At 31.2% G+C, this 26,567-nt stretch overlaps 2 protein-coding genes across 3 annotated transcripts; one reads left to right on the forward strand and one right to left on the reverse strand.

Moving 5' to 3' along the window:
* Positions 1-1,400: 1,400 nt before the first annotated feature.
* On the reverse strand, positions 1,401-12,300 carry LOC139518656 (dual specificity protein phosphatase 23-like). Its single transcript, XM_071310133.1, has 4 exons — positions 12,166-12,300; positions 4,113-4,287; positions 2,856-2,959; positions 1,401-2,354 (listed from the first exon to the last, which is right to left on the reverse strand). The coding sequence occupies exons 2-4, from the start codon at positions 4,279-4,281 to the stop codon at positions 2,067-2,069; spliced, it is 561 nt and encodes a 186-aa protein (XP_071166234.1). The 5' UTR covers positions 4,282-4,287; positions 12,166-12,300; the 3' UTR covers positions 1,401-2,066.
* Positions 6,814-25,462, forward strand: LOC139518631 (uncharacterized protein C19orf44-like). 2 transcript variants are annotated; one of them, XM_071310109.1, is made up of 10 exons: positions 6,814-6,933; positions 13,193-13,304; positions 14,385-14,991; positions 16,425-16,564; positions 17,626-17,646; positions 19,729-19,969; positions 20,549-21,149; positions 22,826-23,016; positions 23,308-23,471; positions 24,697-25,462. In XM_071310109.1, exons 2-10 carry the CDS (start codon positions 13,200-13,202, stop codon positions 24,772-24,774), a joined length of 2,148 nt encoding a protein of 715 aa, XP_071166210.1. In that variant the 5' UTR covers positions 6,814-6,933; positions 13,193-13,199; the 3' UTR covers positions 24,775-25,462. The 2 variants fall into 2 exon arrangements, with proteins under 2 accessions (XP_071166210.1, XP_071166215.1); XM_071310114.1 differs by having other exon boundaries at positions 13,200-13,304.
* Positions 25,463-26,567: the final 1,105 nt, after the last annotated feature.

Raw genomic sequence — 26,567 nt, forward strand, 5'->3', positions numbered from 1 at the left:
TAAATATGCAGCTTATTTCTGGAGTTTATATAGGCTCTCCCATTTGAAAGGTTAACTCGTGAACCATATTTTAGCACTTTACCTAATAATATATAAAGTGACACCCTCGTCCCCCCCCCCCCCCCCCCCCCTTTTATTTTTTTTTTCAGAAAACGAAGTCGAAGGTGTCAAGACAGGTGCAATTTTATAAATGCGGTTATTCAATTTCCGAGGCCAGCCATTCCTATTTTGAAAAGGCAGTATTAACAACGTATCAAAACCATATATCCCCAAGTGGGAGTGCTCCGATATATAACGGAGGAATCTACCTGAACAGAACAGAACAGAACAACGATAGAACTTATAAAATATACTAAAATTTATAGGGAAAACGGTAGTATTTAATTTTCCCAGCATTAGGTTGGCCTTTTGTGTACCCAAGGCAGGTGAAGGAAGTCAAATTAGGAGCGCTGTGATTGGATGTAAAGGTACAATATATTTTTTATTTATCTATGAATAACTGCAGTGTGTATATTTACAATATAAATTTTGAAACCTATTGAAATATTTTCAAGAGAATTAATCGAAACGACTTGCAAAATTTCATAAATTTGGTGCAAAACGACGGTGGGCATGGATAACATAAACAAGCTCCGTTGGAAGTTGGTCATGATACTATTTGGCTTTAATTTTTAAAACACAATAATAAAGTACTAACACAACATATAACTGTTTTATCCAGGTTTTTATCTTAAAAAGTGGTAAATTTAGAAAATGTTAATATTGTCGCCTATGGCAGAATAAATAGTACCGTTTTCCCTATACTGAAGATAGCAAGGGAAATCAAAGTCACTGAGACTGCAATTCTTTTATACTATTTTGAAGCTTTTGATTAGTACATTTGATTTTTATCACAAAGAATAGAAATTTTTCACTGAGAACAGAATAGTAGTTGAATCAACTTTTAAAATCATTGTTTTATACAAAATACAATTTATAAATTTTACTCATTAAAGGTAGCACTTGACTTGTTCTAGAAATACTTAATACAAATGTACATTTTACCGTATGGTAATAAATATGTGTAACAATTTATTTGCGATAATGTAAGAGGCATTTTGAGTTATCTTACAAAGTATGTCTATCCTGTTACCATTTTTGTCCCTCCTGAGGCCCCTCATGGGGGGGGGGGGGGGGTCCTAGTAATCACATAATCACCATTTTTTTGCCAATATAATCACATAATCATTAAATATTTGCTTATCTTTAGTAATCAAATAATCATAAACTAAAAATACAGTCCTAGGTAATCAAATAATCATGAAATATTTGGCTTAATAATCAAATAATCATTAAAAAAACGGCCAAGTAATCACATAATCAAAAACCCCATGAGGGCCCTCCCTCCTGTTACCACTGTCTTTGTAACAGGAAGGACAGTAACAGGATGGAAAAATTAGTACATAACTTAAATTGGTTTTAAAATAGTCGCTCCCTAATAACTGATGTAGTGTTTTTATACTTCCGGCCCATGCCTAAGTTACGGTAACAAGCGTTTCATTAGTCTTATGCAATTAAAAATTATCTATCAACTGGTAACATGAGAGACATTATAAAAAGGTACGCATACATCAATACCTACCGATCTTCGGATTCTGATGACCAAAATCCTTCCACATAAAAAATTTCACCATGTCGTTACGTCTTGTATCCACGCCTACGACGTCACCATAAAAACCCGCCGTTATTTGAGGGAGAAACTAGTTTTATTTCGTAAACAAATAAATAGTAACAGGAAGGACAAATATTGATGAACAGACATTCCAGTGACTGTGGAATAAAATTTGTCATGATTCGAAACATGGAAAGTTATTTATTTTCAATTATGATGTTACTAAATAAAGAAAAATCATTCTGTTTACCTTTAAAGACAGTTTTATGTACAGATAATTTGAATGCAAATGTTATTTATCAAAAATGAACGCATGGAAATTGGCGAATTTTCATACTTCAACGAATATAAAAAAGATATGAAACTTTTTGCACACTAATATTTGCATGTACTATCTTGCACAATATGTAAACTCTTATGTTAAATTAAAAAAATATGTCAAACTTACAAATAAAACAGACAATAGGCAATAACCGAAAAATGTACATTTTTTTGAAATGACTGATTTATTTTGTTCTATTCTTTTTCTCTTGTCATATTGATACACTGTTTCTTCTTGTTCTATTGTTTCTATAGACCACCGGCGTAGTGATCGGATGTGTGATATGGCTTCTGCTGCTGTCATATTATGCTTCTCTACAAAATAGCATGCTACAACTGTCCCTGTTCGACCTATACCATGTTGACAATGTATACCCACTGCCTGAAAATTATCGACATATAAAACGCATAAAATTACATATACAATCTAAAAAAAATCAGCAACGTCGAGACTTGAAAATAATTATTATGTTAACCCTCTTTTGACATGTTTGATCCGCCACTGATGGTTGACTGGCGGCGACCTCGTTCTAAAGGTTTTGAAAAAGAATGCCTTTATTGTTTGCAATTGTTTGCACCTGTCCTAAGTCAGGCAGCTGGTGGTCATTGGTTGTCGTTTGTTCATTTACTTTATACGTGTTTCTCGTTTCTCGTTTTTTTTATAAAGATTAGACAATTGGTTTTCCGTTTAAATGGTTTGCTGTTCGGTGTGAGCCTAGGCTCCGAGTTGAAGACCGTACCTTGACCTATATAATGGTTTACTTTTATGAATTGTAACTTGGATGGAGAGTTGTCTCATTGGCACTCATACCACATCTTCCTGTATCTATGTAAAATTTTATCTTCTTTATCAATTCCCAGATAAAACTGTAAGTAACTATACCTTTCCCTGTTCGTATGCCGTGTTGATAAAATCTATAGATTCTTGGATTTGATCTAAAGATGGGGGTGAAAATTCTTCAACTTTGCAGTGAAGATGATTCATATCTGAAATAGAAACATGTGAAGAAGAAAAAATGATGGGAAACTGGTAAGATCTGGTAAGCTTACACAATACACGATTAAGATAGTAGATTAGTATCAACATTTCAGAAAGAGAATTATAAGTATTACATACTTTGAGACTTTAAGTTCGTCAATTGTAAAACCAGTAATAAACACATTCCAACAGTTACATGTATTTTTCACGGGACTTTTGTTTCACAAACAATCACATAAACCAGTAAAGTTTATGATTTGATACACAACCCTAATAAAATAAATGGTTATATTCACATCAGTAAAACTTGACTATAGTAATTATGTGAACGCTATTTCTTCTTTCTTTCTATGGTCGGGTTGTTGTCTCTTTGACACATTCCTCATTTCCATTCTCAATTTTACTATTCACAATGACCAATCAAATACGTAATTTAAAGTAAGAACCTTTTGAATATTCGTGAACTCAATATAAAAAGTAAAGTGTAGATTTGATTTAAATAATAATATTCCTTTATCAAAATTCTAGAGTTAAACGTTAATAGTAAATACAATTAATTAAAGAACTTTAAAGATATTTTTACTATTATTTCATAGGCTAAAAATGACACTACTACAGTAAGAAGAGTGTTTTCAATATTGATACAGATAAAATATATGCATTACATTCCTTTTTATGGATTTAAAAGTGGACAAACAAGCTTTCAACACTTTTAGTTACCAGTGAAGTTTCCTTTTGAGCTGTGATTTAACGGTGCTTTCTTTTAAGTTTTGATTTGCTTTAAGTATTTCTTATTTCTGTGAATAACTGAAGTTTTCCCTTAAAGTGATTTGACGGTGCTTTCTTTTAAGTTTTAATTTGCTTTAAGTATTTCTTATAGCTGTGAGTTCCTGGCGTCTTCCATTCAAGTTGTGAGTTTGTTAATACGTTTACATTATTCATGCTTTGAAAACTGTAAAATCCTATCGCCGTACGTACTATTCTAAAAACAAAATCTAAAAACGTAAGAGTAACCTTTGAAATCAGTTACGGGGGTTGTATTTGGTATGTTAGAGGATCTTAGAGTAACCTTTGAATTCAGTTACGAGAAGTTGTCTGAAGTATGTTAGAGTTTCCATTGAACTCAGTGGCCCGAGGTTGTCTATAGTAAGTTAGAGTTACCTTTGAAATCAGTTACCGGAGGTTGACTGTAGTATGTTAGAGATATAAGGTAGGTGACATTGTTGTCCAGTAGGTATTGAATGTTTTCCTTCGATCTTGGAAGACCCATGGCACACAGTTTACCATCAACAACCCATGAAAAATTCGGTGGTTCATGTAAATAATCCATTTCACCCTGGAAAACAAACATAACACTGTTTTATAATCTGTTCTCTATTCATTTGCCAGCACACCTCTTGTGACATGAACTTAAGCTTAAATAGCGAATTCTTTAAACTTTTTGTTGTCTATACGTTATGCGCCTTTCTTGTCACAAGTGGTAATTTCTATTTTAAAATCTTATAAACCCTTGGAATATAAACAAACGTCCGTGACTTTACATATTCGGTAATGAGATCGTGCCGTAATATGACACAATAGAGCAATAATTAATGCAAGAATTCTTACTGGAACTTACATCCTTCAAGCAAATAAGCCAAAATTCCACATAGAAAATGCTGACTCAATCTGTCCCGTTTGTAGGATTGAAGAAGAAAACCTTATCCACTTCATTACAAGATGTGCTGTCCTTAGAGGTTTCCGAATAATGCAGTCCTTAGAGGTTTCCGAATAAAACACTATGGAACCATCAAGCAAGAGATAGTGAACAAAATTAGAAGCATTCAGTGGAATAGCGAGTTCCGTGATAGAGACATTGAATGCCATGCAGTTGATAACAGACCGCAGGAAACTTACTGGAGAATATCTACCTTATGATGTAGAGCTTATGAACAATATAGAGTCAACATTTCGTAAAATGTGCTATGATATGCATGTGAAGCGTCTGAACGCAATGAACATAGATTAATAAAAGTGAATGTGTGTGTACTCAGTCACAATGATTAACCATAGTGACTAATCAATAGCTATCGTTTATATATCATCTTTGTGCTTGGACTTTAGCATGCTTAACTATAATTGAAATTGGCAGAAAAAGAAATATTGGAGTTTTTAATAAATGCATTTAAGCAAAAATCCTTTTTCTATACATCGAAGAATAATGCAATGTTACGCTCAAACGGACATGTATTTAATATCCCCGATTACCGAAAGGTATTTACAGTATAACCTGTATACACAGCTACTTTAGAACAAGTAATCTAGCTTTGTAAATGTACAATTTATATACAGCTTTACAGATGAGCACTTGTTGTGCATCTTTGGAACTGTTCATCAAGATTACTTGTACAACAGTAGCTGTGTAATCCGACACCTGAGTATTCCAACATCCTGCTTTAACACATATTGGCCTTGAATGTTTGTCCCTAATATTTTATTAACTATGTAATTTTGCATTAAGGTATCGCAGATCAAATTTATTATAGTGTGTTAATTTAAATAAAAACGAGAAACGAGAAACAGGTATAAATAACATAAACAAACGACAACTAATGTACATCAGATTCCTGACTTAGGACAAATGCAAAAATTTGCAGCGGAATTGAACGTTTTAATTGTACCAAACCGATTTTATAATACTGTGTGTACTTATAACTATGTTATTATCATTTTGAGGACTCTCAGGAAGATTAGTTTTAACTAAAGGGATCATCCACTTGAAATAAAGATTATTTATTTATTTTATTTATTTATTTTATTCTAGCAGCGGCAAGCCAAGCCACGCAGATTAAACCATTCAACAATGCGATAGTTATAATAGATATAGGAAGATGTGGTGTGAGTGCCAATGAGATAACTCTCCATCCAAATGACAATTTAAAAAAGTAAACCATTATAGGTTAATGCTCAGCCTTCAACACGGAGCCTCGGCTCACACCGAACAACAAGCAATAAAGGGTCCCAACATTACTAGTGTAAAACCATTCAAACGGGAAAACCAACGGTCTGATCTATAAAAAAAAAATGAGAAATGAAAAACACGTGTAATAACATAGTTATAAGTACACACAGAATTATAAAGTTATATTATACACAATATACAATTGTATTGAAATAATAATGATAAGGCATATTAATTTCAAGTGCACAATTGATGAAACATTTGTAACATTTGTAACATTTTGTTTTAAAAGATACAAGTGTATCACTCACTTTGATTTCATTTGGTAAACTGTTCCATATTTGAGAACCTGATTATGTAAATGTTTTCTTTAAAAAAATTGTTTTTGGTTTTGGAAGATTTAATAGTTTTTCATCAGCTGAACGTAAGTTATAGTTTTGATTATTAATAAAATGAAAATTTTGTTCTAAATAGTTAGGAACCATACCATAAATTGATTTAAATACAAGTATTAACAGTAGCAAATATTAGTGTCCTTGTCTTGTTATGTTGTGCTGATTACAAAACCGTTTATATGAACACTTTTTAGCTTTTAAAGATTTCAGTCTGAATTTTTTAGTCTCACGGTATATATTAACATGTAAAACAGTGCATAGTTTTATGATAAGAAGTTTTGAAATAACATTCTATGTGGAATATTTTAAAATAGATTATATTGTGCCGTGTAACATAAGCCTAAAATTTATATTGTATTTGTGCTGTGTAATATATCCAACTATTTCTTAAAATCCGTTAGGATGTGCTCCTCATTAGCAGGAGGAAGATACAGTGAAGAAGAAGATGCAATCCGAGATTACGACTTAGATTTACCGTCTTCGGTATAGTTTTTAGTTTGCTTCATATCAAACGCGGAGAAGATTGTGAATTTTGTTTTGTTTACAAAAATGGAGGAAAATGTGAAATCAGTTCAAAAAGGATTTTTAATGCTAATTTCAAGCTAATTATGATATCTTTTCGGAACTTGGAATAATCAACAACAAGGTTTTTTACTATTGCATATTTTTTCAAAGATTTGTGACGTGTTGCTGTCATTTTGCTTTCGTTGATTTTAATCTTGTGCTATGCTCGGACATGTTTTTGTTTACCTTTAAAATCTGTTAACTGTTGAAAACTAGTACTAGTATAACTTTTTAACATTAACCAAAACATTGTAGCACTTTTGCTAGATTTCTCAGTTTTCCACAATCTGCAAAACCTCAGTAAAACCCAGAAGATGAATGTCGAGTCACTGACTAGAGACCACAGGCACTTGTCTCAGAATTTTTTTTCCTATATACCTTATTATAACACAAGGTACTTAACTTGCATTTTAGAAAAATGTTAGGTGGTGACGAAGTTCCGTTATATGCCGCTTTATAGGCTGTCAACCTCACTAAAGCTTGTTATATCCACGGGGGGGTCTCTTCCTATATAAAGGTATATACATATGTGCCGCTGGAATGGGTCCCTTTTTTGATCCGTCAAATATATCAATGGGGTGCAATTTTACCGAGGAAATTAATCAATAGGTAGTAATTGACCGATTGTGGGTACTATTTGAGCTGATAAATATATGAATGGGTTATGATTTCGCTGTGAAATATATGTATAGGTAGGGATTTCACAATTATTCAATATATGAATGGGGGGTGTTTTTAAAATCCCAGCTGCACACCTGTACCCAAAATCCCATGTTGAGACCCCCCTGTGGTTATATCGTAAATCTAAATTGATTTATCTATACAATGGTGTATAACATGCCTACATTTGTTGTCGGAATCATCCGTAGCAATCCTACCAAAGTATGTCAATCGTAACAATTTTGCAAACCGCTGAAGAATTGGCAATAAACGACCGCAGTAAATGATTTATTATAATAATTGTTGTAAAAAAAACTGTTAGTTTTCGTATGAATAGAACTTATCATACAGTTAGTAAAAATGCATGATATACCGTGAAAAAATCTAACAAGTGTCGTTTGTGGTATGTCTAAGTTACAAATTTTCCCATGACGTCAATTATGTCTTGCATACTCTCTCTTGACTTTACGTATGAAATGAAACAAGATCAGATAACTCCGAGAATCATTTAGACTTTCCCATAGAATTGACCAATCGGAAACCGAGATATACAAGGAGCATGACACGTTTATTGCCAATTCTTCAGCGGTTTGCAAAATTATAACGATTGACATACTTTGGTAGGATTGCTACGGATGATTCCGACAATAAATGTAGGCATGTTATACACCATTGTAAAGATAAATCAATTTAGATTTACGACAAAACAGGCTTTAGTGGGATTAACAGCATATAAAGCGGCATATAACGGAACTTCGTCACCACCCAACATTGTTCTAAAATGCAAGTTAAGTACCTTGTGTTATAATAAGGTATACAGGAATTTTTTTTCTGAGACAAGTGCCTGTGCTAGAGACTTCTGTTACAAAATACATATCTGCCGCTTACAGCTTCTAAAGAACTTAGAAAACAAGTGAAATTCAAATGGAAGTATGTGAATTCTAGGACTGATTAATATAGACAATGTACTCTAGTAACTTTTGTACCTAATCAATTTTTATTTTTTTACTTATGATGGACAAGTTGAGTTTTAGATTTTATGCCTCCAAACATGTACATTTGTACATTTTTCTAATCCTGTGAATATTTTTCCATCCCCATTTTATTGTATTTTTATCTCTTAACCACGTTAACCTCTCCACCATATGTACAGAGCACGTCTACTGGCCCTTTTTTACATTATTTATTTTATCGATTATTTTTACCTTTGTCTTTGGTCCTTTTTTTTTTTTTTACTTTTTAACCCTATTGTAATTAACTTTTAAAAATATAAAATAAATCTTTGATTTACCCACTACTGTAAATACTCCTGATTACCCATTGCGGGGTGTTCCTTAGATAGGAAGCTAATACAAAAGAAAGAAAGAAAGTATAACAGTTTCAAGAAAGTGAACAAGCTAACAGTACTCACACTCATCTAATATTAGGCTTAGAGTTAATTTAAATAAAGAGTAATCATTAAAATGAGACAAATGATACCTGTTGAGCTCCAGAAGGTTTCAAGTGATCAGGGATCATCCTTTATATCATGTGATCAATGATCAATCATGATATCAGATATGTTTGTTTAACTTATTATCCCACTTTAAGGAAATCCCATATTTATATGTTTTATAATGAGTGAGAATGGGATATCTTGGATATCAACTTGAGTAAATCATCTCAATTATAGTAAAAAAAAAATCGGGAAAATCGTTAACTTTTTTTTGTTACTTTTTTTAATTCCAGAAGGCAGAAATCTACTTCCTTCTTCCAGTATTGTTGTCATGAGACTTTGAGTAGTCTAATATAATATAGAAACTCAAGGAACACAATACCAATTTCATTTTTAATAATCTTTGTCTTCGATATGAATAAATGTTACCTGATGATCGCGTTTCTTTTTTACACTGAACATGATGTCCTAACTTAAAGGACGTCACAAGCATATTATATATAATTAAAGGATCTTCTTTTAAAGTAATGAGATTTGATTTCAAGGGATAACCAGTTTCACAAGTTGACTTCATACAAATGTATGTGATTAAAATGGCTGTATTGGCCCCTGCTTATCAGGTTGTACTACATGTATATATATGTTAGCGGCAATAAGTAAAATTAAGCTTAAATCCTAGGCAATAAGCTAACGCCTAGCCATTAAGTTATTGCCTGAAATTTTCAGGCATTAAGCTTATTGCCTGAAATCTGATGATGACTGTTGCCGAACATAAATTTAGGCAATAAGTAAACTCTGGAATTTATGCATACATGTATTGGGTGATTTATTTTTGATATAGAGTCGCTTTTTAATTATATTTCTAATTCTACATTTATAAATATATATACATTCATTTGACGGATTTTCAAATTAAGTAAGTTTATTAAGTAATTTTTGAAGTTGAAAAACAGAACTAACTCATACTTTTTTCATGTTTGTGTGGTATTACTAAGCATCAAAAAGACTTTAAAAAAAGTAATTATATCCAATTGAAAAAGGGGGGGGGATTCTATAGAATGATTATAATTATATTTATTTGAACATTTGTACACTTCATTAGTTGGGCTGGTTTGAACTGGTTAAAAGTAGACCAAATTAAGATATGATTTTTTTTATCACACCATTTTCTATTTTTTTTTATTGGATAAGTAAATTGTCTTTGTTCCACAATTTGTGATAACAAAATGATTTTTGAACACACATTTCTATCAAGTTTTTATATTACTTGATTATTATTTGATGCATTTAATCATGATAAATAACATATGTTATTAGTGAATTTATTTCTGGTCTTTTGTGGAGATTTGTCATATTCATGATATTGGCAATCATGCCACATCTTCTCTTTTATATTTAGGATGACACCGAGCTCTGTACTTTTGAATCGTTAAAATCAGTGAAAAATTTGATTTTTTTCTTCTGCTCATTTTCAAACTTATGTTATTTACAGTAATAAAATGAAATAGTTGAAGTGTTCAGTATTTATATGAAAGATGCACAAATTTTCCTATGGACTTTTAAGTATGAAACCGTGACGCTTCGAATTCAGGTCCCTCAAAGCGTAAAATGATTTTACCGATTATATATTTAATTTTAACTATTTACAATTATTTTTTTTCGAATCTTATATAAAACGTAGTTATAGTTTTTTTACTCATATTTCGTTTTAAAGAGTTTAGATCTTCAATTATAATATAAAAATTATTTATAACCTTTCATTTAAAACTAATGATTAACTTCTAATGATTAATTGGTTTATGAATTAAAGTTTTTGGTTGAATTTTATACAATATTTCATTTTTTTTTCATTTGCTATTTTCTTTTACGCCAATACTAAGAACTACCCAGCTAATATAATCCTCAGATAGCTTCAATGTGCAGCATGCTGAGAAATGTCGTAAGTCAATCCTGACTATATCATATTTTCTGTCTTAAGAATATCTTATAGGACGAATTTTAGGACAGTGTCGATAAACAGGCAACAGTTATCATAATGTTATTATGTAACAAATGTATTTTAATTTAAATGAATAAATGTCTTTTATTTACTCGCATTTACATTTTAGGCATTAAGCTTAATGCCTGCACACATTTTTCAGGATTTAAGCTTAAATCCTAGGATTTAAGACTAATGCCTTACATCATTTAGGCAATAGACTTCCTGCCTAGGCGTTAGCTTATTGCCTACGATTTTAGCTTAATGCCTGATTTCACTTATTGCCGCTAACATATACATTACGAAAGCGAAAGCAAATTTACACATCTAACATTGTTGAGTTGATGTTTTGACGAGTTGTATATATATACATTATGATTATGATGATACATATAAACATATATACATAAAAAACATAAATGAGATTTAAGTTTTTGAAATTTTTCTACACTACCAAAGTATGTCAATTGTAATAATTTTGCAAACTGCTGAAGAATTGGCAATAAACGCGTCATGTTTCCTTGTATGTCTCAGTTTTCTATTGGTCAATTCAATGGGAAAGTCTTAATGATTCTCTGAGTTATCTGATCTTGTTTCATTTCATATGTAAAGTCAAGAGAGAGACTGCATGACATTGACTTCATGGGAAAAATTGTAACTTATTACTAATATTAGACATACCAAAAACAACACTTGTTAGATTTTTTCACGGTATATTATACATGTTATACCATTTTACTAACTGTATGATAAGTTCTATTAAAAAAAAACTTCTATTCATACGAAAACTAACATTTTTTTTCTTTCTGAAACAATTTTTATAATTAATCATTTACTGCAAAACTTGAATTGCCAGTTTTGTGTAGGTTGACATCATTACGTTTGACATACTTGGGTAGGATTGCTATGGATGATTCTGACAACAGTAGGCGCCATGTGTTATACACCATTGTGAAGTCACAGTCTTCACGATGAACTTTTTAATCTACAGGCCCAGAGCTGAATTTTTGAAAATTTTTAGTTGGATTCTGTTGGCCTGTAGATATAATTATTACAGGCCCAAGAGTACATGTATTTACTTCATATTTTGATTTTGTGTAATAAACTTATTGAAAATAATGTCTGAATTTTTTTACTTTAAAAAAAACCACACAAATTCTGACAGATGTTTTGTTAGGTCTTTAAAGTAAACTAAGAAAATACAAAAACATAATTAAATATAAACTTGATGTTGTATTTACCTGAATGTGACATAAAGTTGTGCTGCCAAAATATTTTTTTCCCACTTTATATAAAAATGATGAGACGTGGTATTATTGCCAATTAGCTAGACAACTATATCCACCAAAGACCAAATTTAAATGACGTGGACTGGTCTGTGGATATATAAGCATGATAAATATAACATGATGACAATTCTTAAAAAGTCCAATTTAATTACAATGTACATTTAAAAGGTTTCTATAGAAGTGCGCCTATGCATATAATTTTTCATTATAACAGATTGCCAAGATTTAGAAAAGTTCTTTTTATTAAGTTAAAATCAATAAAGAATTGAAATACATGTATGATTAACAATAAATTCCTATTTTCTGAAAATTCTAAATATTCTATTAATAAACCCAAACATAAAGTATGTATGTACTAAAGGACAATCCCTTCTTTAGTAGTAAGATCTTCGATTAAATTCCATGTTGAACAAAAGTTTAAATGGCCAGCTGAAAACTTTGTTTAGATATTTGCCCCTATATTGTCATTAAGATTGACACCAAAATAGACATTTTTTGAAAGTCATTCATAACTCTACATAGACAATTATCCCAACATTTTGAATTTGATATGTAAAATATTGGAAATTCATAGTGGAGTTCCCAGATTTATTGGATAAACAATGGGGTTATGTTTTAACAACACTTGAATAAAACATGTAATAATTCCTAATAAACAAAGGTACATGTAAATACATGCAAAATATATACTGATAAACTTGTGGATTTTTTTTATTCAAAACAAAACTTGTGTAAATTTTTATTCCAAGCATGTTTAGTCTATTCTCAACATTTGTACACAGTGTTCAACTATGCAATAAAAGTGCAATTCTATTCAGTGACAGACTGTTAAACTTAAATGTTTTTCAGTAAACTTCTATATCATGTATTTATCATAAAATTGTATAAATAACTTTGCTACATCATTTATTTATTATTTTGTAGTTTTCCCAGACATCATTTTGTATAGGTTATACATCATTTACTTATCATTTTGTAGTTTGAAGATGAAAAGATCTGGGAGTTCTACCAATGCTTTGTTGAACAAGGTTTCCTCACAGTTGAAAGGGGAACGTGTAAAGAAGGTCGATGATGAGGATGAAGCTCTCAATGTAAGATTTGTTCACAGTCAAACAAAAACAGGAAATAAGATATATTTTGATAAAGAACAACACACAAGGAATTATTTGAATCTAGAATACTGTGGATTCATTTATTTTCGTGGGTACCAATTTTCGTGGATAAGGTAAAACTTTCATGTTCGTGGATATTTAATTTCATGGTCTTGATGCAGTTTACATACAAGCCTATAGAAAATTTGTAATTCGTTGAACATTTAATTTCGTGGTTCACCTGTTACCACGAAATCCACGAAAAATTGGTATCCAACGAAAATAAAAGAATCCACAGTAACATGAATAATTTTCAATTCTTGAAAATTGATGAGAAATGGAAAATTGATGAGATTATGTGTGCATGGCTAAGGAGGGTTATTTAGTTCATACTGAAATGAAAGTGAAAGTAAAATGCATGACTAACTCTATTTAGTTGGGTTAGTTTTCATCATACATTTATAACCTCAGATTTGCCCTTGGTAAATAATGCAATTTACAAAATTGCTGCATTGAAATAAAAGTGAAAAAAATCATACAATAGATGTGAAAAGAATTGCGTTAATATTTACGTACCTTTTTGCAGTACGGCCACTATCTTTGTGACGTCACGTAATTGTCATACTTTATGTTGTATTGAATAGAAACGTATAATGGCAGACATAGTTCTATCTTTAACGCCTTAGTTAGCTTACGATCAAATACACAACACAACCCAATAATCTACAATATGCAATTGCAATTTGTGTGAACTGTGATACTAATTTTCATATTAAACAAAAATACAAAAAAAATATTTTCAGGAAATTCTTAGAATGTACTGGACTAAATCTGAAATCTATTATTATATATTATTTGTTTCAAAATAATATTCAATTGCTTGGTTAATATAAAAAAAAATAATCCTGAACTGCATGTTCATTATTTCAAATATGTGTTTTGCATTGTTATTGTTGAGCTTTGAAATTAACCTTTCAATTTTGAACACAAAATAGTCTTCTTGCAATAATATGCATCAAATTATGAGCATACCTATCAGAATTAATCATAAATATATAACAAACTGTCTTTTCCTTATAGGCATACATTAAATCACTATCACAGAAAACTGCTCAGCAGAGGGGTAAATCTGTTGATTTTGAGGAGATGGGTGATATTTCTATATCAAGTGAACTAGACACTCATGATACGTCTTCTTCAATGAAGCGGAGAGCATTAACTACATCAGGGAGCAAATTTTTAAAGAAGAAAATAACCGGAGATACAGCCTCTCAACCAATGTCTAAATTCTTGAGGAAGCCCCAGGTTTCATCAGCTAGTCCAGTACCAACTGTTTCTGAACAAATAAGGGGTCATATTGATCAAAAGTCTGCCCAGAAACCAGGTCAAAGGTCTGTCCAGAAATCAGGTCAAATGTCTGTCCAGGGTCAGAGATCAGCAGCTTTAGAAAAAGCATCAGTTTTAGCCAAAAAAATTACGCAAAGATCAAATGAAAATAGAAAAGTGTTTACTTTAGAAACAGACAGTGACTCAATGGAGACTCCTCGTCAAATTACAGAATCAGATAGTTTTAAGATTGGAAAGAATTCTGGAAAATTTCTAAAGAAGAAACCACAGTCAGCAGAGCCCGTTATAATTAGTAACAGACCCTCTAGTCCTAAACCACAACAGGCACAGAAAGCTAAAGGTACTAAAAAACTCACACACATGGTAAAAAAACCAACAGCAGGCACAGAAAACTAAAGGTATTAAAAAACTCACACACATGGTAAAAAAACTCCAACAGCAGGCACAGAAAACTATACATGTAGGTATTAAAAAACTCACACACATGGTAAAAAACCCAACAGCAGGCACAGAAAACTAAAGGTATTAAAAAACTCACACACATGGTAAAAAAACTCCAACAGCAGGCACAGAAAACTATACATGTAGGTATTAAAAAACTCACACACATGGTAAAAAACCCAACAGCAGGCACAGAAAACTAAAGGTATTAAAAAACTCACACACATGGTAAAAAAACCCAACAGCGGGCACAGAAAACAAAAGGTATTATAGAAATTCACACACATGGTTAAAAAACCAACGTCATAGTTACCTTAAGGTATTAAAAAACTCACACACATGGTAAAAAAACTCCAACAGCGGGCACAGAAAACTATAGGTATTAAAAAACTCACACACATGGTAAAAAAACTCCAACAGCGGGCACAGAAAACTATAGGTATTAAAAAACTCACACACATGGTAAAAAATCTCCAACAGCGGGCACAGAAAACAAAAGGTATTATAGAAATTCACACACATGGTAAAAAAACAACAGCAGACACAGAAAGCTTACATTCTAAAGGTACTAAAAAACTCACACACATGTTAAAAAAAAACAGACACAGAAAACTAAAGGTATTAAAATATCACACACATGGTGAAAAACCCAACGTCACAAAAAACTAAAGGTATTAAAAAACTCACACTCATGGTAAAAAAAACAACAATAGTCACAGAAAATTAAAGGTACTAAAAACTCACACACATGGTAAAAAACCCCAACAATAGTCACAGAAAGCTAAAGGTACTTAAAATCTCACACACATGATAATAAAGCACTAGCAGGCACAGAAAGCTAAAGGTACCAAATATTCACATACAAAATGTACAATCTTGTCGAAAACCTCATTAGTACACATATCATATAACAACAGAAGATACATGTATGTGAGATTGTAGTTGCCCTGAATACAAATTCAGCTTATCAATAAAAGGAGATGTGGTGTTGATTTATAAAGACAGCAAGAAAACCATATGCAAACAACATCAAGAGTAGAGGTAAAATCTTTATGAAGTTAATAGATAAAAAATGTTAACAATATAAAGCTCCTTATCCTTAAGAGTCATACATGTTGTGAATTAATTAGACAGAAACTATCAAAGAGCTGAATCAGCAATAATTCTCAAAATAACAACAACAGATGACCCACTGACACAATTCCTGGGACAGACACATGAGTATGAGCATGCACATTATTCTTTAATGGTTTTGTTTGCATTTAAACAAGATATTGTTTTAATATTAATTTTGTCCTGTAGTCAATTAATTGTTGAACAATGTTATTTCAGGTTCTCCTTTTAAATTAAAAAGTTCCACGAAATATTCAACAGATGTAGTACTGTCATCAGGAGAGGAGAGTTTACAAGAATTTATATTTGCTGATGGTAGTGACGACAGTGGCAGGATGGTTGTCAAGGGAGGAACCATTGTAAGATATTTACATACAATTCTCATTTTTGAAGCAATAAGACTTATACAGAATTTGAATGTGGTAAACTTCCAAATTAAACATGTATCTCTTAAGGTAGCACTCCACAGTTAGAAAATAAACTTAAAAATGAGCCCTAAAATGTTTTATCATCTCCTATTCCTGGCTTTCTAATACATTAACCTAACTGTTTGTGTTGTACATGTGCATGTGCATATGTATGTAATCAGTATCTTCCATAGATTTGATTTTCAAAAGTTTAAAAGGTGAAAATTAATTCCTTTTATGTGTATCCATGGCAACATTCTGCATTTATTTAACATAAAATATTGCAAAAAGGGGGGTGAACATGTCATATATCCCCCCAAAATTTGGATTAAACTAGAATTTTAATGCCTTTGAGTGATACCTTTTTAGAAACTGTTTTCATAAATCTTCCTAATGATCAAATAAAAAATGGGTGTCTTTCGCTTCATTTTTTCGTAAAATCCAATCACAAAGTTTGTGCGATAAAAAGTTGGAAAAAAACATAACAATAATTGCCGGACCAATGTATGGTATGAACATGCAAATACTGACTGTCATACAGAAAGCAGCCTATATATTAAATACATTACATAACCTTGATGTTCATATAAACCCAATACAAAAAAAGGCTATTTTAATACTCAGCTATCCAAAAATGAGTTTTATTGCACACTAGCTCTCATATTTGAAAAATTTCACAGGGGCCAAAATGGGAAACTACACACCTAACTGTGGAGTGCTACCTAAAGAGCCATACTGATCTGAATTTTGTATGTGTATATTTGATGCCTACAGAAACAGTTACAATCACATAAACAGTGCTTGCTTTAATATTTATGAATTAAATTTCATGCAACCTTAGTGACCCTAGTACATATATTTCCCGGATGATGTTACCTTTAAAAACATTTGATATTTGTTTATCATTTTACTAATATAGATTTAATGTCTTTCTGTTAATACTGCTTTGTTAATTTAGTACATCTTTATCATAATCATAATCATTGATGACTTTGTTTGTATCATGTTGACAGAGGAACATATTGAGTAGTAAGGTGAGAACATTACATGTACACGTATCTTCTATCACGTTCACTTTCAATAATTCGTCTTTAATCTAAACTTTTAGTTTCATTTCCTATCACACACTTGTCTCTTTACCGTACTCTGTACTATTCAAGATTATACCATATATCATAAATCTTTCTCAAAGGTGTCAAGTCTCTTTTTTCATTGCAATTATAATTACATAAATATCCCCCCCCCCCTCCTTTTTTTTTTTTTAATAATACACATGTTTGAGATTAAAAATGTAATTTCTAAATTCTTAATTCTATCTTATTGGTTATTATGCTTTGGTTTGGTGTTAAGAAAATTTCACGGATAGAAGTTGTAAAAAAATACATATGATACTGATTTATAATGTGTATTTCACATTTTTATTTATGATTTAAACACTCATCAAAAATCATAATTTTAGGTTTTTGAGTATTAGTAGCATTTACTGTCATTTAAAATCTGTTCACTTTTCTAACTCAAATGCAGTTTAAAAAATTTCTCTGAAAACTTGCAATAACTTGACACCTTGTTTCTTTCTCATTAATGTTTCTGTTCTATCCTTTTTATAACAGCACATTTCAATCTGTTAACATTTCAGTTCATTTTACAAATTTCAGATAAAAATGAAAGAACTAACTTTGTTTTGACATCAACCTATTGTAATGATCACATATTGAAAGCTCCCTGAAGAAATAAACCCAGTGATGTTTTTTCCTGATTTGTCTCAGTTATCTGTAGACCCACTTGCATTCCTTTTATATATATATGTTTAAAAGTTTCTTAGATTTGCTTACACTTGTGATTAACATGAAGTAATAATGAATTTCTTAATTGAATATGTTATAGATATATATATATATATAGATTCTACCACTGCATCGAGTGTGATACGATATTTATCCACTCGAGACAGTTAAATTTTCAAATTTAAAACGCGAGGCTTGCCGAGCGTTTTAAATATTTAAAATTTAATTGTCGAGAGTGGATAAATATCATATTACACGAGATTTAGTGGTAGAATCTGTTTCTCTAATGATTTTCAAACAATGTGCAGGCAAACTTATTGCTTCTTTGTGACTGATCTGTAAAAAGATGTGTTCTTTCTATGTGGCGTCATCAGACATGGTCGCCTTTTTTCATGCAGTCACAATTGGAAATTCAGAGGAAAACAAGAAAATTTGACGTCATAATCGGATTTTAACCAATGAAGAACTGAGATCAACAGAACCACACGTTGATTAAATTTTTTTTATACAATGGGTGCAGAAAGGGATAAATTGACGAAGAATTAGAGAAATATTTATATACAACATATTCAATTAAGAAATTCATTATTACTTCATGTTAATCACAAGTGTAAGCAAATTTAAGAAACTTTTAAAGATGAAGTGTATTTCTACAAATTGAGACATACAATTTATTTTGTAATTTACCATTCAGTTTTTTGCATTTTTCTTTATTATGCTATTACATATTACTTGTATTAAGGTATATATCACTATGACAACTGGTAAGTTTCAGCATAGAACAGATAACCATTTATATGAATAATAACAAGTTTATAAATATATATTTTAATTTGAAGAACTACATTTTTTTTTAAATGTTATGTATGCACTTTGTAGGTAAACAAAATGAGAATTACCAGTACTACTTTAAACATAAAAACAAACAAAATTTTTCATTTTGATAGATAATTTCATAGTTTTTTCTTAGTTTATTGTTCATTATTTTGTACATTAATTAGGCTGTTAGTTTTTTTATTTGAACTATTTTACATTAGTCATTTCAGAGCCTTTTACAGCTTGCTATGAGGTATGGGGTTTGCTAATTGTTGAAGGCCATGCAGTGACCAACAGTTATTACTTTCTGTTTCAATTGTCTGTTATGGAGAGTTGTTTCATTGGCAATCAAACATAAATATCAAATCAGTTGTTAGTCTTCATGCTTTTAAATTGTGATAAAGTTGACCTCAATAATAGGGCTATGCACCAATATTAATTCATGTTCATTATCATGGGTAAGGTTGATTTTAAATTGAAACTAGATGTACTGTAATTTTTTGAATATTTTTGCAGACAAGACAAGAATTCAGAAAGAGATCGCAGTCACCACACAGATCTATGTCACCAGATTCTAAACCACCAACACCATCAAGGACACCACGAAGGTCACCTTCACCTAAAGTAGGGAGAAGGTCACCATCTCCTGGTCTTAGAAGGTCAAGGTCACTGTCAGAAGATACTGTGGCCAGTGATATAATAGAAGAAGTAAATGAGAGTGACCCACATAGCGCCAGTTCAGAAGATGTATTCAGAGGTAAAAGATAGATATGAGATAGAAGATGTGGTATGAGTGCCAATGAGACAACTCTCCATCCAAGTTGAAATGTGTATAAAATAAACAATAAAAGGTCAAAATAAGGCCTTCAACACAGAGCCCTGGCTCAATATATATAGGAACAGCAAGCTATATAGAGCCCAAAATGATTAGTGTAAAACCATTCAAACAGAAAAAAACAATAGTCTAATTTATATGTAAAAAAATGAGATTAGAGAAAGACTTATCAACCACATCAATAATTGACAACAACTGAACAATAGGCTCCTGACTTAGGACAGGGCAAACATGTATGAGTCAGTAAACGGAGGCCTGGATTTGGTCCTTTATTGTGAACTATTCCTTATCCAACACTAAATCGATATTTACTATCCAATACAAGTTAAACCAAAAAAAAAAGATTTTGTTTTCTGCAAGCTGTATATTTAAGGCAGTGGTTATTACTTTTACAGAATCATAACATGTAAGGTTTTAATCAATTTGTTGTTTAAATGCATTTAAATGTCTATCTTCTTTGTTGATATATTAATAATAAAACATTAATTTATGTGATTTCAGTGAATTTAATGGATGCTGATACCCTGGAACCTGTCATTATTGCTAAACCAAATATCTCAGAAAGGAAGTCCAGAAATGTCTCAAAGAAAAAAGTAGTCAATAAAATTAAAAAAGAAGAAAAAAAGAAGAAAAAGGATAAAAAGAATGATGACATATTTAGTGCACTAGGTTTACACACTGTTGAAGAATTACTAGGTGATATTCAGGACTTGGATGAACCTCGAAGTGAAGTATCAGAGATAAAGACTCAATCAGAATCAGAGGAAATTAAAACAGAGAGATCAGATCAGATGTTAGGAGGCCAGAAATTAAAGGATTCACGATCAGAAATGATAGTATCAGAAATAAAGACCCGGTCTAGTACACCTAAATATAGCTCATACTCAGAAGACTTCGACAGTAGTATATCAGAACGTATTGGTGAAAGTGAGAAAAAACCTAAAATGAAATCCTTTTCTGAAATAAAGACTCAGTACAGTGATGAGGAGGATGAAACAGAGGATATAAGTGAGAGGTTGAGTAGTGACTCAGAGTCATTGATGACAGAATCGAGGGCTACACCAACCTCAGACAGAACCATTACGGATTCTTATACTTACAGGTACATTCAAGCTTTAGTACATATAGCAGATCTCATTTCATGCTAATATTTCCCCTGGTTTCCTATTTCATGGTCTTCTGACCATTACATGTTTAACATAGGTAAACTTGGTTAACTTTAAGAGTATAGATAGAATGATGAAAACTACAGTAGATAAGCATACACTTTATATTCAATGAAGATTTAATTTTTCAGTTGTAGTTTGACAATGTAATAAATCTCTTTTATTATTGAAAATCTCAAGAATAACAGGGATCTCCATGGCCTGTTTAACGATGGCGCCCCGCCATCGTTCAAATTACTTGCGCCATCGTCAAATGACTTGCGCCATCGTCAAATGACTTGCGCCATCCTTAAATTGTTTTGCGCCATCGTTAAATTGTCCTCCGCCATCGTTCTAAACTTCATCGTTTTTTGCAGCCCGACGCCATTTTTTTTATCAATTATTATCAAATGCATGTAATTGCATAATCCTTAGGCTTTTTATGTTATAATCCAATACAGTTCTAACGCCTGAGGGATATCCGGATTAAGATCGCCAATCAGTTGTACCTGAGCTTGTACAGGTAGATCAACAAGCCACTCAGGAGAATACTTATCTGAGGATAGACGATCCATTTGTCGAATTAATCAACTAAGTTTAGCAAATGATTATGATAATTTAGATTAAATAAAAAAATTAATAATCCAGTTACAAAGAAAACAGTTTAACAAGTAGAACACGTGCTTTATTTTGACTTGCTTAATCAGCATCCCCCTTTTTTAAGAAGTACAAAATAAGACGCAAAACAGTAAATATTATTTCATTGCAAATAACTTGAATACTGCTGTAACGATAATTTAGAATTACTTTAAAAGTTTAAAAGTAAAAACTTAAATATTTCCTGTAAAGATATCGTATCGTAATTCCGAATTCATTTCGTATATTACAATCAAATTGATACATCCGCGTTTCGGGTTTCTATTCAGACTCGAAAGATGCATGTTGCACAGCATCAATTTGACAGATAAAGTCATTAAAAACGTTTTCATTTGTCAATGTTTGCTTTACAAATCTCTTTAACCTTTTACATAACCCGTACGAATCGTTTTGTTGTTGCTGCAAATCAGCCATAACGGTAATGGGTTCTGAATTTGACAACTGTCCATGAAAAATAAGCTCCACATCATTTGATTTTTAACCCCCATAACAATTACCAAAAATACAAGAAATCTACATGGGGACCTTCATGACAGCTTTTGGTCATTCTCGACTAAAGGGGGACCATGAAGACTTGGCATTTGAATGGTTAAAAACGGCAATAAATGAAAATATTGATACTTCTAATTCTATAATGAAAATTCAAATAAATATAATTTAAATAAGCAATGATTTAGCATGTTCACCATTCCTTGTATAGAGGAATAACATACTTTCGATCGCGCTACACTGTACAGCGTAGACACGGTTTGTAATGTGTAAGTTCCTCCATCGTTCAATTTTCATCCATGGAGATCCCTGAATAATGTCATTTTCAATTTTATTATTTGTACATGTTGGTAAATGAACCACAAAAATAAGATTATTGATAAAGAAGAAGAAATAGTTTAAATGAAAATAATATTAAAATGATTTGAACAACTTAAGAATATGTATAATGATTGGATATTTACTGTTACATTTGTTGTTGACATAGTGACACACCAGCACCAAGACGAGAAAGAGTAAAGACCCACACAGTGGAGGTCCAAACATCAGAACCGGGACTACAGTATCAATGGAACTCTAAGTATTCTGGTTTTGCTGTACCTGGATTTCTAACAGGACTAGGAATGGTGGACCCCACACCTATAGCAACACATGTGGTCAGTCCAGACGCTTTAGAAGGTATTATATAAAGCATATATATCCAAATTATCTAAAAAAGACAGCATAATTGAAAAAAATCCAATAATTCTGAATTGAAGATATTTTCTCATCAAAACCTTTTTTCAGGCTGAAGGCCACCAATGGGTCATGTACATGTACATTTAGCACATATGCTGAACTGAAACACGTCAAATTACCTTTTCTTTTTTGTGAAAACCTGTAGCACTTTTTATGTCTTCTTGGTATTTGGTCATAAGATATGTTGTTAGTGCAGTAACAATCAATATATTTAGACTACTTGTATTTCAGCTATGACAGCGTACAGCCCAGCCATGTTAGCACTCCATGATATGTTAAAACAACAGTTAGATCTGACTAAACAGTTTATACATTCTCAGAAATATCTGTACAAGTCATTTACAGATTCTATGGAGACAACACATAAATATACAACACTAGAGGATACGAGACAGGTATATGAACTCCTATTATTTTGCTTCATGTCAATATGCCAGATTTTGATTGGATAAAAAAGGGAGATAATTTACTCTATCTGATGGCTCAGTGTGAGACAATTTTTTTAATGCTACCCTCTTGTACAGACCTATCAAAAATCGATAATTTAAAGGACCGTGTTTAGAATTTACATCAATAAATTAAAGACAATGATCATGGTCTTTGTTTTTGCCTTAGAACTTTTTTGTAGAGTGTGAGAATGAAAACAATTGTCTTGCTTTCATCCGATTGTTTATTTAATAACTGTTACATTGTTATGAGTGTGATGTCGTTCTCTATAACTGACACCTATTTAGTCATTTAATTTTTAATTTAACCAATAAATCCACACTAACCAAGTAGAAAGGGAGATAACTCTAGATTTCATAATGTACATTAAACCAGTTTGTGAACCTATGTTATTCATTTTTTTGTGAAAGGAGTTGAGTCTCTTTGGAGTATAAATACTCTGCTAAACATTCTAAGGTTACAATGTTTTTAAACCAGAGTTGAAAATAAACTTAGTTGTAAAGTGAGTAAGTTGGTATATAGGAATGTGGCACATAGTACAAAAAAAGGTAATCTTCATCAGAGTTCTTGTCAGTTAAGTATTTATGTCCAATATAAAACGGAAATTTTGTTGGTAAATATAAATTGTTTTTAATATATTTCAATCTGGACATTTAAATGGACATATTTGTAAAACCAGTTCAGGTGAATTCTACCAGAAGAGAACAAAGGAAAACACAACTTAACCATAAATAACTAGTAACCAATCAAACAAGAGTTCAATTTCAATCTCCATTAATTTGTATGAGTAAAATGACTAAATAAGTGCATTAAATACTAAATTAATCATAGGGATTAACTATTCGTAAAATACTTTGCAACGGTAAACTAAGTTTCAATAGGAATTTGATAAACAGATTTTTATTATGAATTAATGAAAAAAAGATATTAAATGATGGCTCCATAATATTCTGATACCTCAAAAAAAGATATGATACACCATGTGCCTCACACATAATGTTTTCTTCCCAATTTCTGACATTGATAATTTTGTAAAATGCTATTCCCTAAAACATGGTATGCAAAAAGATTCTTTATCACAATCCCCATTTTTAATACTTTGACGTAATTGTTTGTATGAATATATCATATTAAGGTCAATTATAGGTCATGTTTGATTTTGTCTACTTTCAGTATATAAAGAAACACAGACCAAAGACATTGACTTTTAAACAAGCTATGAAAATGGTGAAATCAGAAATGAGACAGTAACATAGTATAGACTCTAAGACAGAAAAAATACAAGATGAAGTTTACTATTGAAAGAAGCAAAAAGTGGATTAACATAGGGACAAGTATATGAACGTTTCAAAGATGGATCATCTACATTACCCTAGATTCAAAATTTTCATGATTGATTGAATGTTAAGTTACATGGCTGCAGTGTTTCAAAACATTTAAATTGATGGTAGACTCGTCATTAGTCTCAAATAAATAAGTATGATTGTGCCAAGCAATGTTTTAGAAAAAGACTTTTATTGAGAGATATTGGAATGTACATTATTTTTATCTATGTAGAATGAAATGTTATGTATAAAATATGACCAATACATGTGTAAGAAACACATGTGTAGGACTGGAAGATATATATGACATGTAGACAACACACATGTTACTTTATCTGTTCTAAATATAAAGATAGATATTAAAATGTGCATCATATGTAGGTTGTATGATCTAACATCAAAAAGTGGAATCTAGCAGGTGAAGATTGATAGCTTTTTTTTACCTTTCATAGTTTTAAAGAAAATTCAAACTTATAAAACATGAGTACATGTTACTAAGATCAGTTTTAGCGAACCTATTTTTTGATGAAATAAGAAAAGGTTTTGTTAAACTTTAACTCATGATATGACTGTGATATTCTAAATTGTTGTAGAAATAAATTTATATGTTATAATTCAGTATTCCATAGTTTTATTTTCAGTATGAGCATTTAATTCCATAACATAATAGGCCATATACTGTATCATTATATGTTGTTTGTCCTCGCCTAAAAAATAATTCATGATTTATAAAAGAAAAGAAGATGTGATATGATTACAAAAGAAATTGCTATCACCTATAAAATCAATGAATAAAAAATGTCAATATAAAAAAGAAGATGTGGTATGATTGCCAATGAAACAAATCTCCACAAGAGATCAAAATTACACAGAAATTAACAACTATATAGGTCACTTTACAGCCTTGGTTTTAACCAGCTGTAGCATTCAAAGAATGTATTGATTTTTAACCAGCTGTAGCATTCTAAGAATGTATTGATTTTAAACCAGCTGTAGCATTCTAAGAATGGATTGGTATTATCCAGTTGTAGCATTCTAAAAATAGATTGATATTATCCAGCTGTAGCATTCTAAAAATAGATTGGTTTTAATCAGCTGTAGCATTCTTAGAATAGATTGGTTTTAATCAGCTGAAGTATTTTCAAGATTATTTATAGAATAACTAATAGAATTCAAATAGAGAAAAATATTCAATGAGTGACTGAACAACACATTAATCAAAAATATAACCGTTGCATTATTTCATGCATCAATTGTAAATAAAAAATATCAGGTGAGCCACACAGGCTCCTTGCAGCCTCTAGTTTTGAAAACTTGATTTTGTAATCAAAAGTTTCAGATAACATGTAAACACTTGCTACTTTATTGATTTTTTTATGCAGGTATGCAGGTTTGGAAAAAACATTTCATTTTTTTCAAAACTTGGTTTCAAGAGATTTTTTTTTGTAAATGACAGCTTTCTATGAAATAAATACAACGTTTTGAGTTTTGTTACCGTTAACTTCTTTGATCATATTCTATAATTGGACAATTCTAAAGCTATGGCAGTTGGTTTTTTCATTGCCAGTCCTCAAGGAACACACTAGACCGGTTTAGTAATAGTCTAATGAGTAGTTTTATATTCTTTTTAGATTACATTTCTGTAAATATAAGCAATGCAATTTCCCATAGGAACCCCCTTTTGTGGCTAAAACCAGGGATCTCCTTGAGCTGTTTTAT

This window comes from Mytilus edulis, chromosome 1 (genome assembly GCF_963676685.1).
Source record: "Mytilus edulis chromosome 1, xbMytEdul2.2, whole genome shotgun sequence".
In the NCBI taxonomy this organism is placed as follows: Eukaryota; Metazoa; Mollusca; class Bivalvia; order Mytilida; family Mytilidae; genus Mytilus; species Mytilus edulis.

Coding starts and splice junctions, on each gene's coding strand:
- LOC139518656 (XM_071310133.1), bottom strand. CDS start 4,281: ATGGATTATTTACATGAACCACCGAATTTTTCATGGGTTGTTGATGGT. Junction 2,960..4,112: donor TCCGGTAACTGATTTCAAAG/GTAACTCTAACT, acceptor TTTCTATTTCAG/ATATGAATCATCTTCACTGC. Junction 2,355..2,855: donor CGGCATACGAACAGGGAAAG/GTATAGTTACTT, acceptor GATAATTTTCAG/GCAGTGGGTATACATTGTCA.
- LOC139518631 (XM_071310109.1), top strand. CDS start 13,200: ATGAAAAGATCTGGGAGTTCTACCAATGCTTTGTTGAACAAGGTTTCC. Junction 13,305..14,384: donor ATGAGGATGAAGCTCTCAAT/GTAAGATTTGTT, acceptor TTTTCCTTATAG/GCATACATTAAATCACTATC. Junction 23,472..24,696: donor CACTAGAGGATACGAGACAG/GTATATGAACTC, acceptor GTCTACTTTCAG/TATATAAAGAAACACAGACC.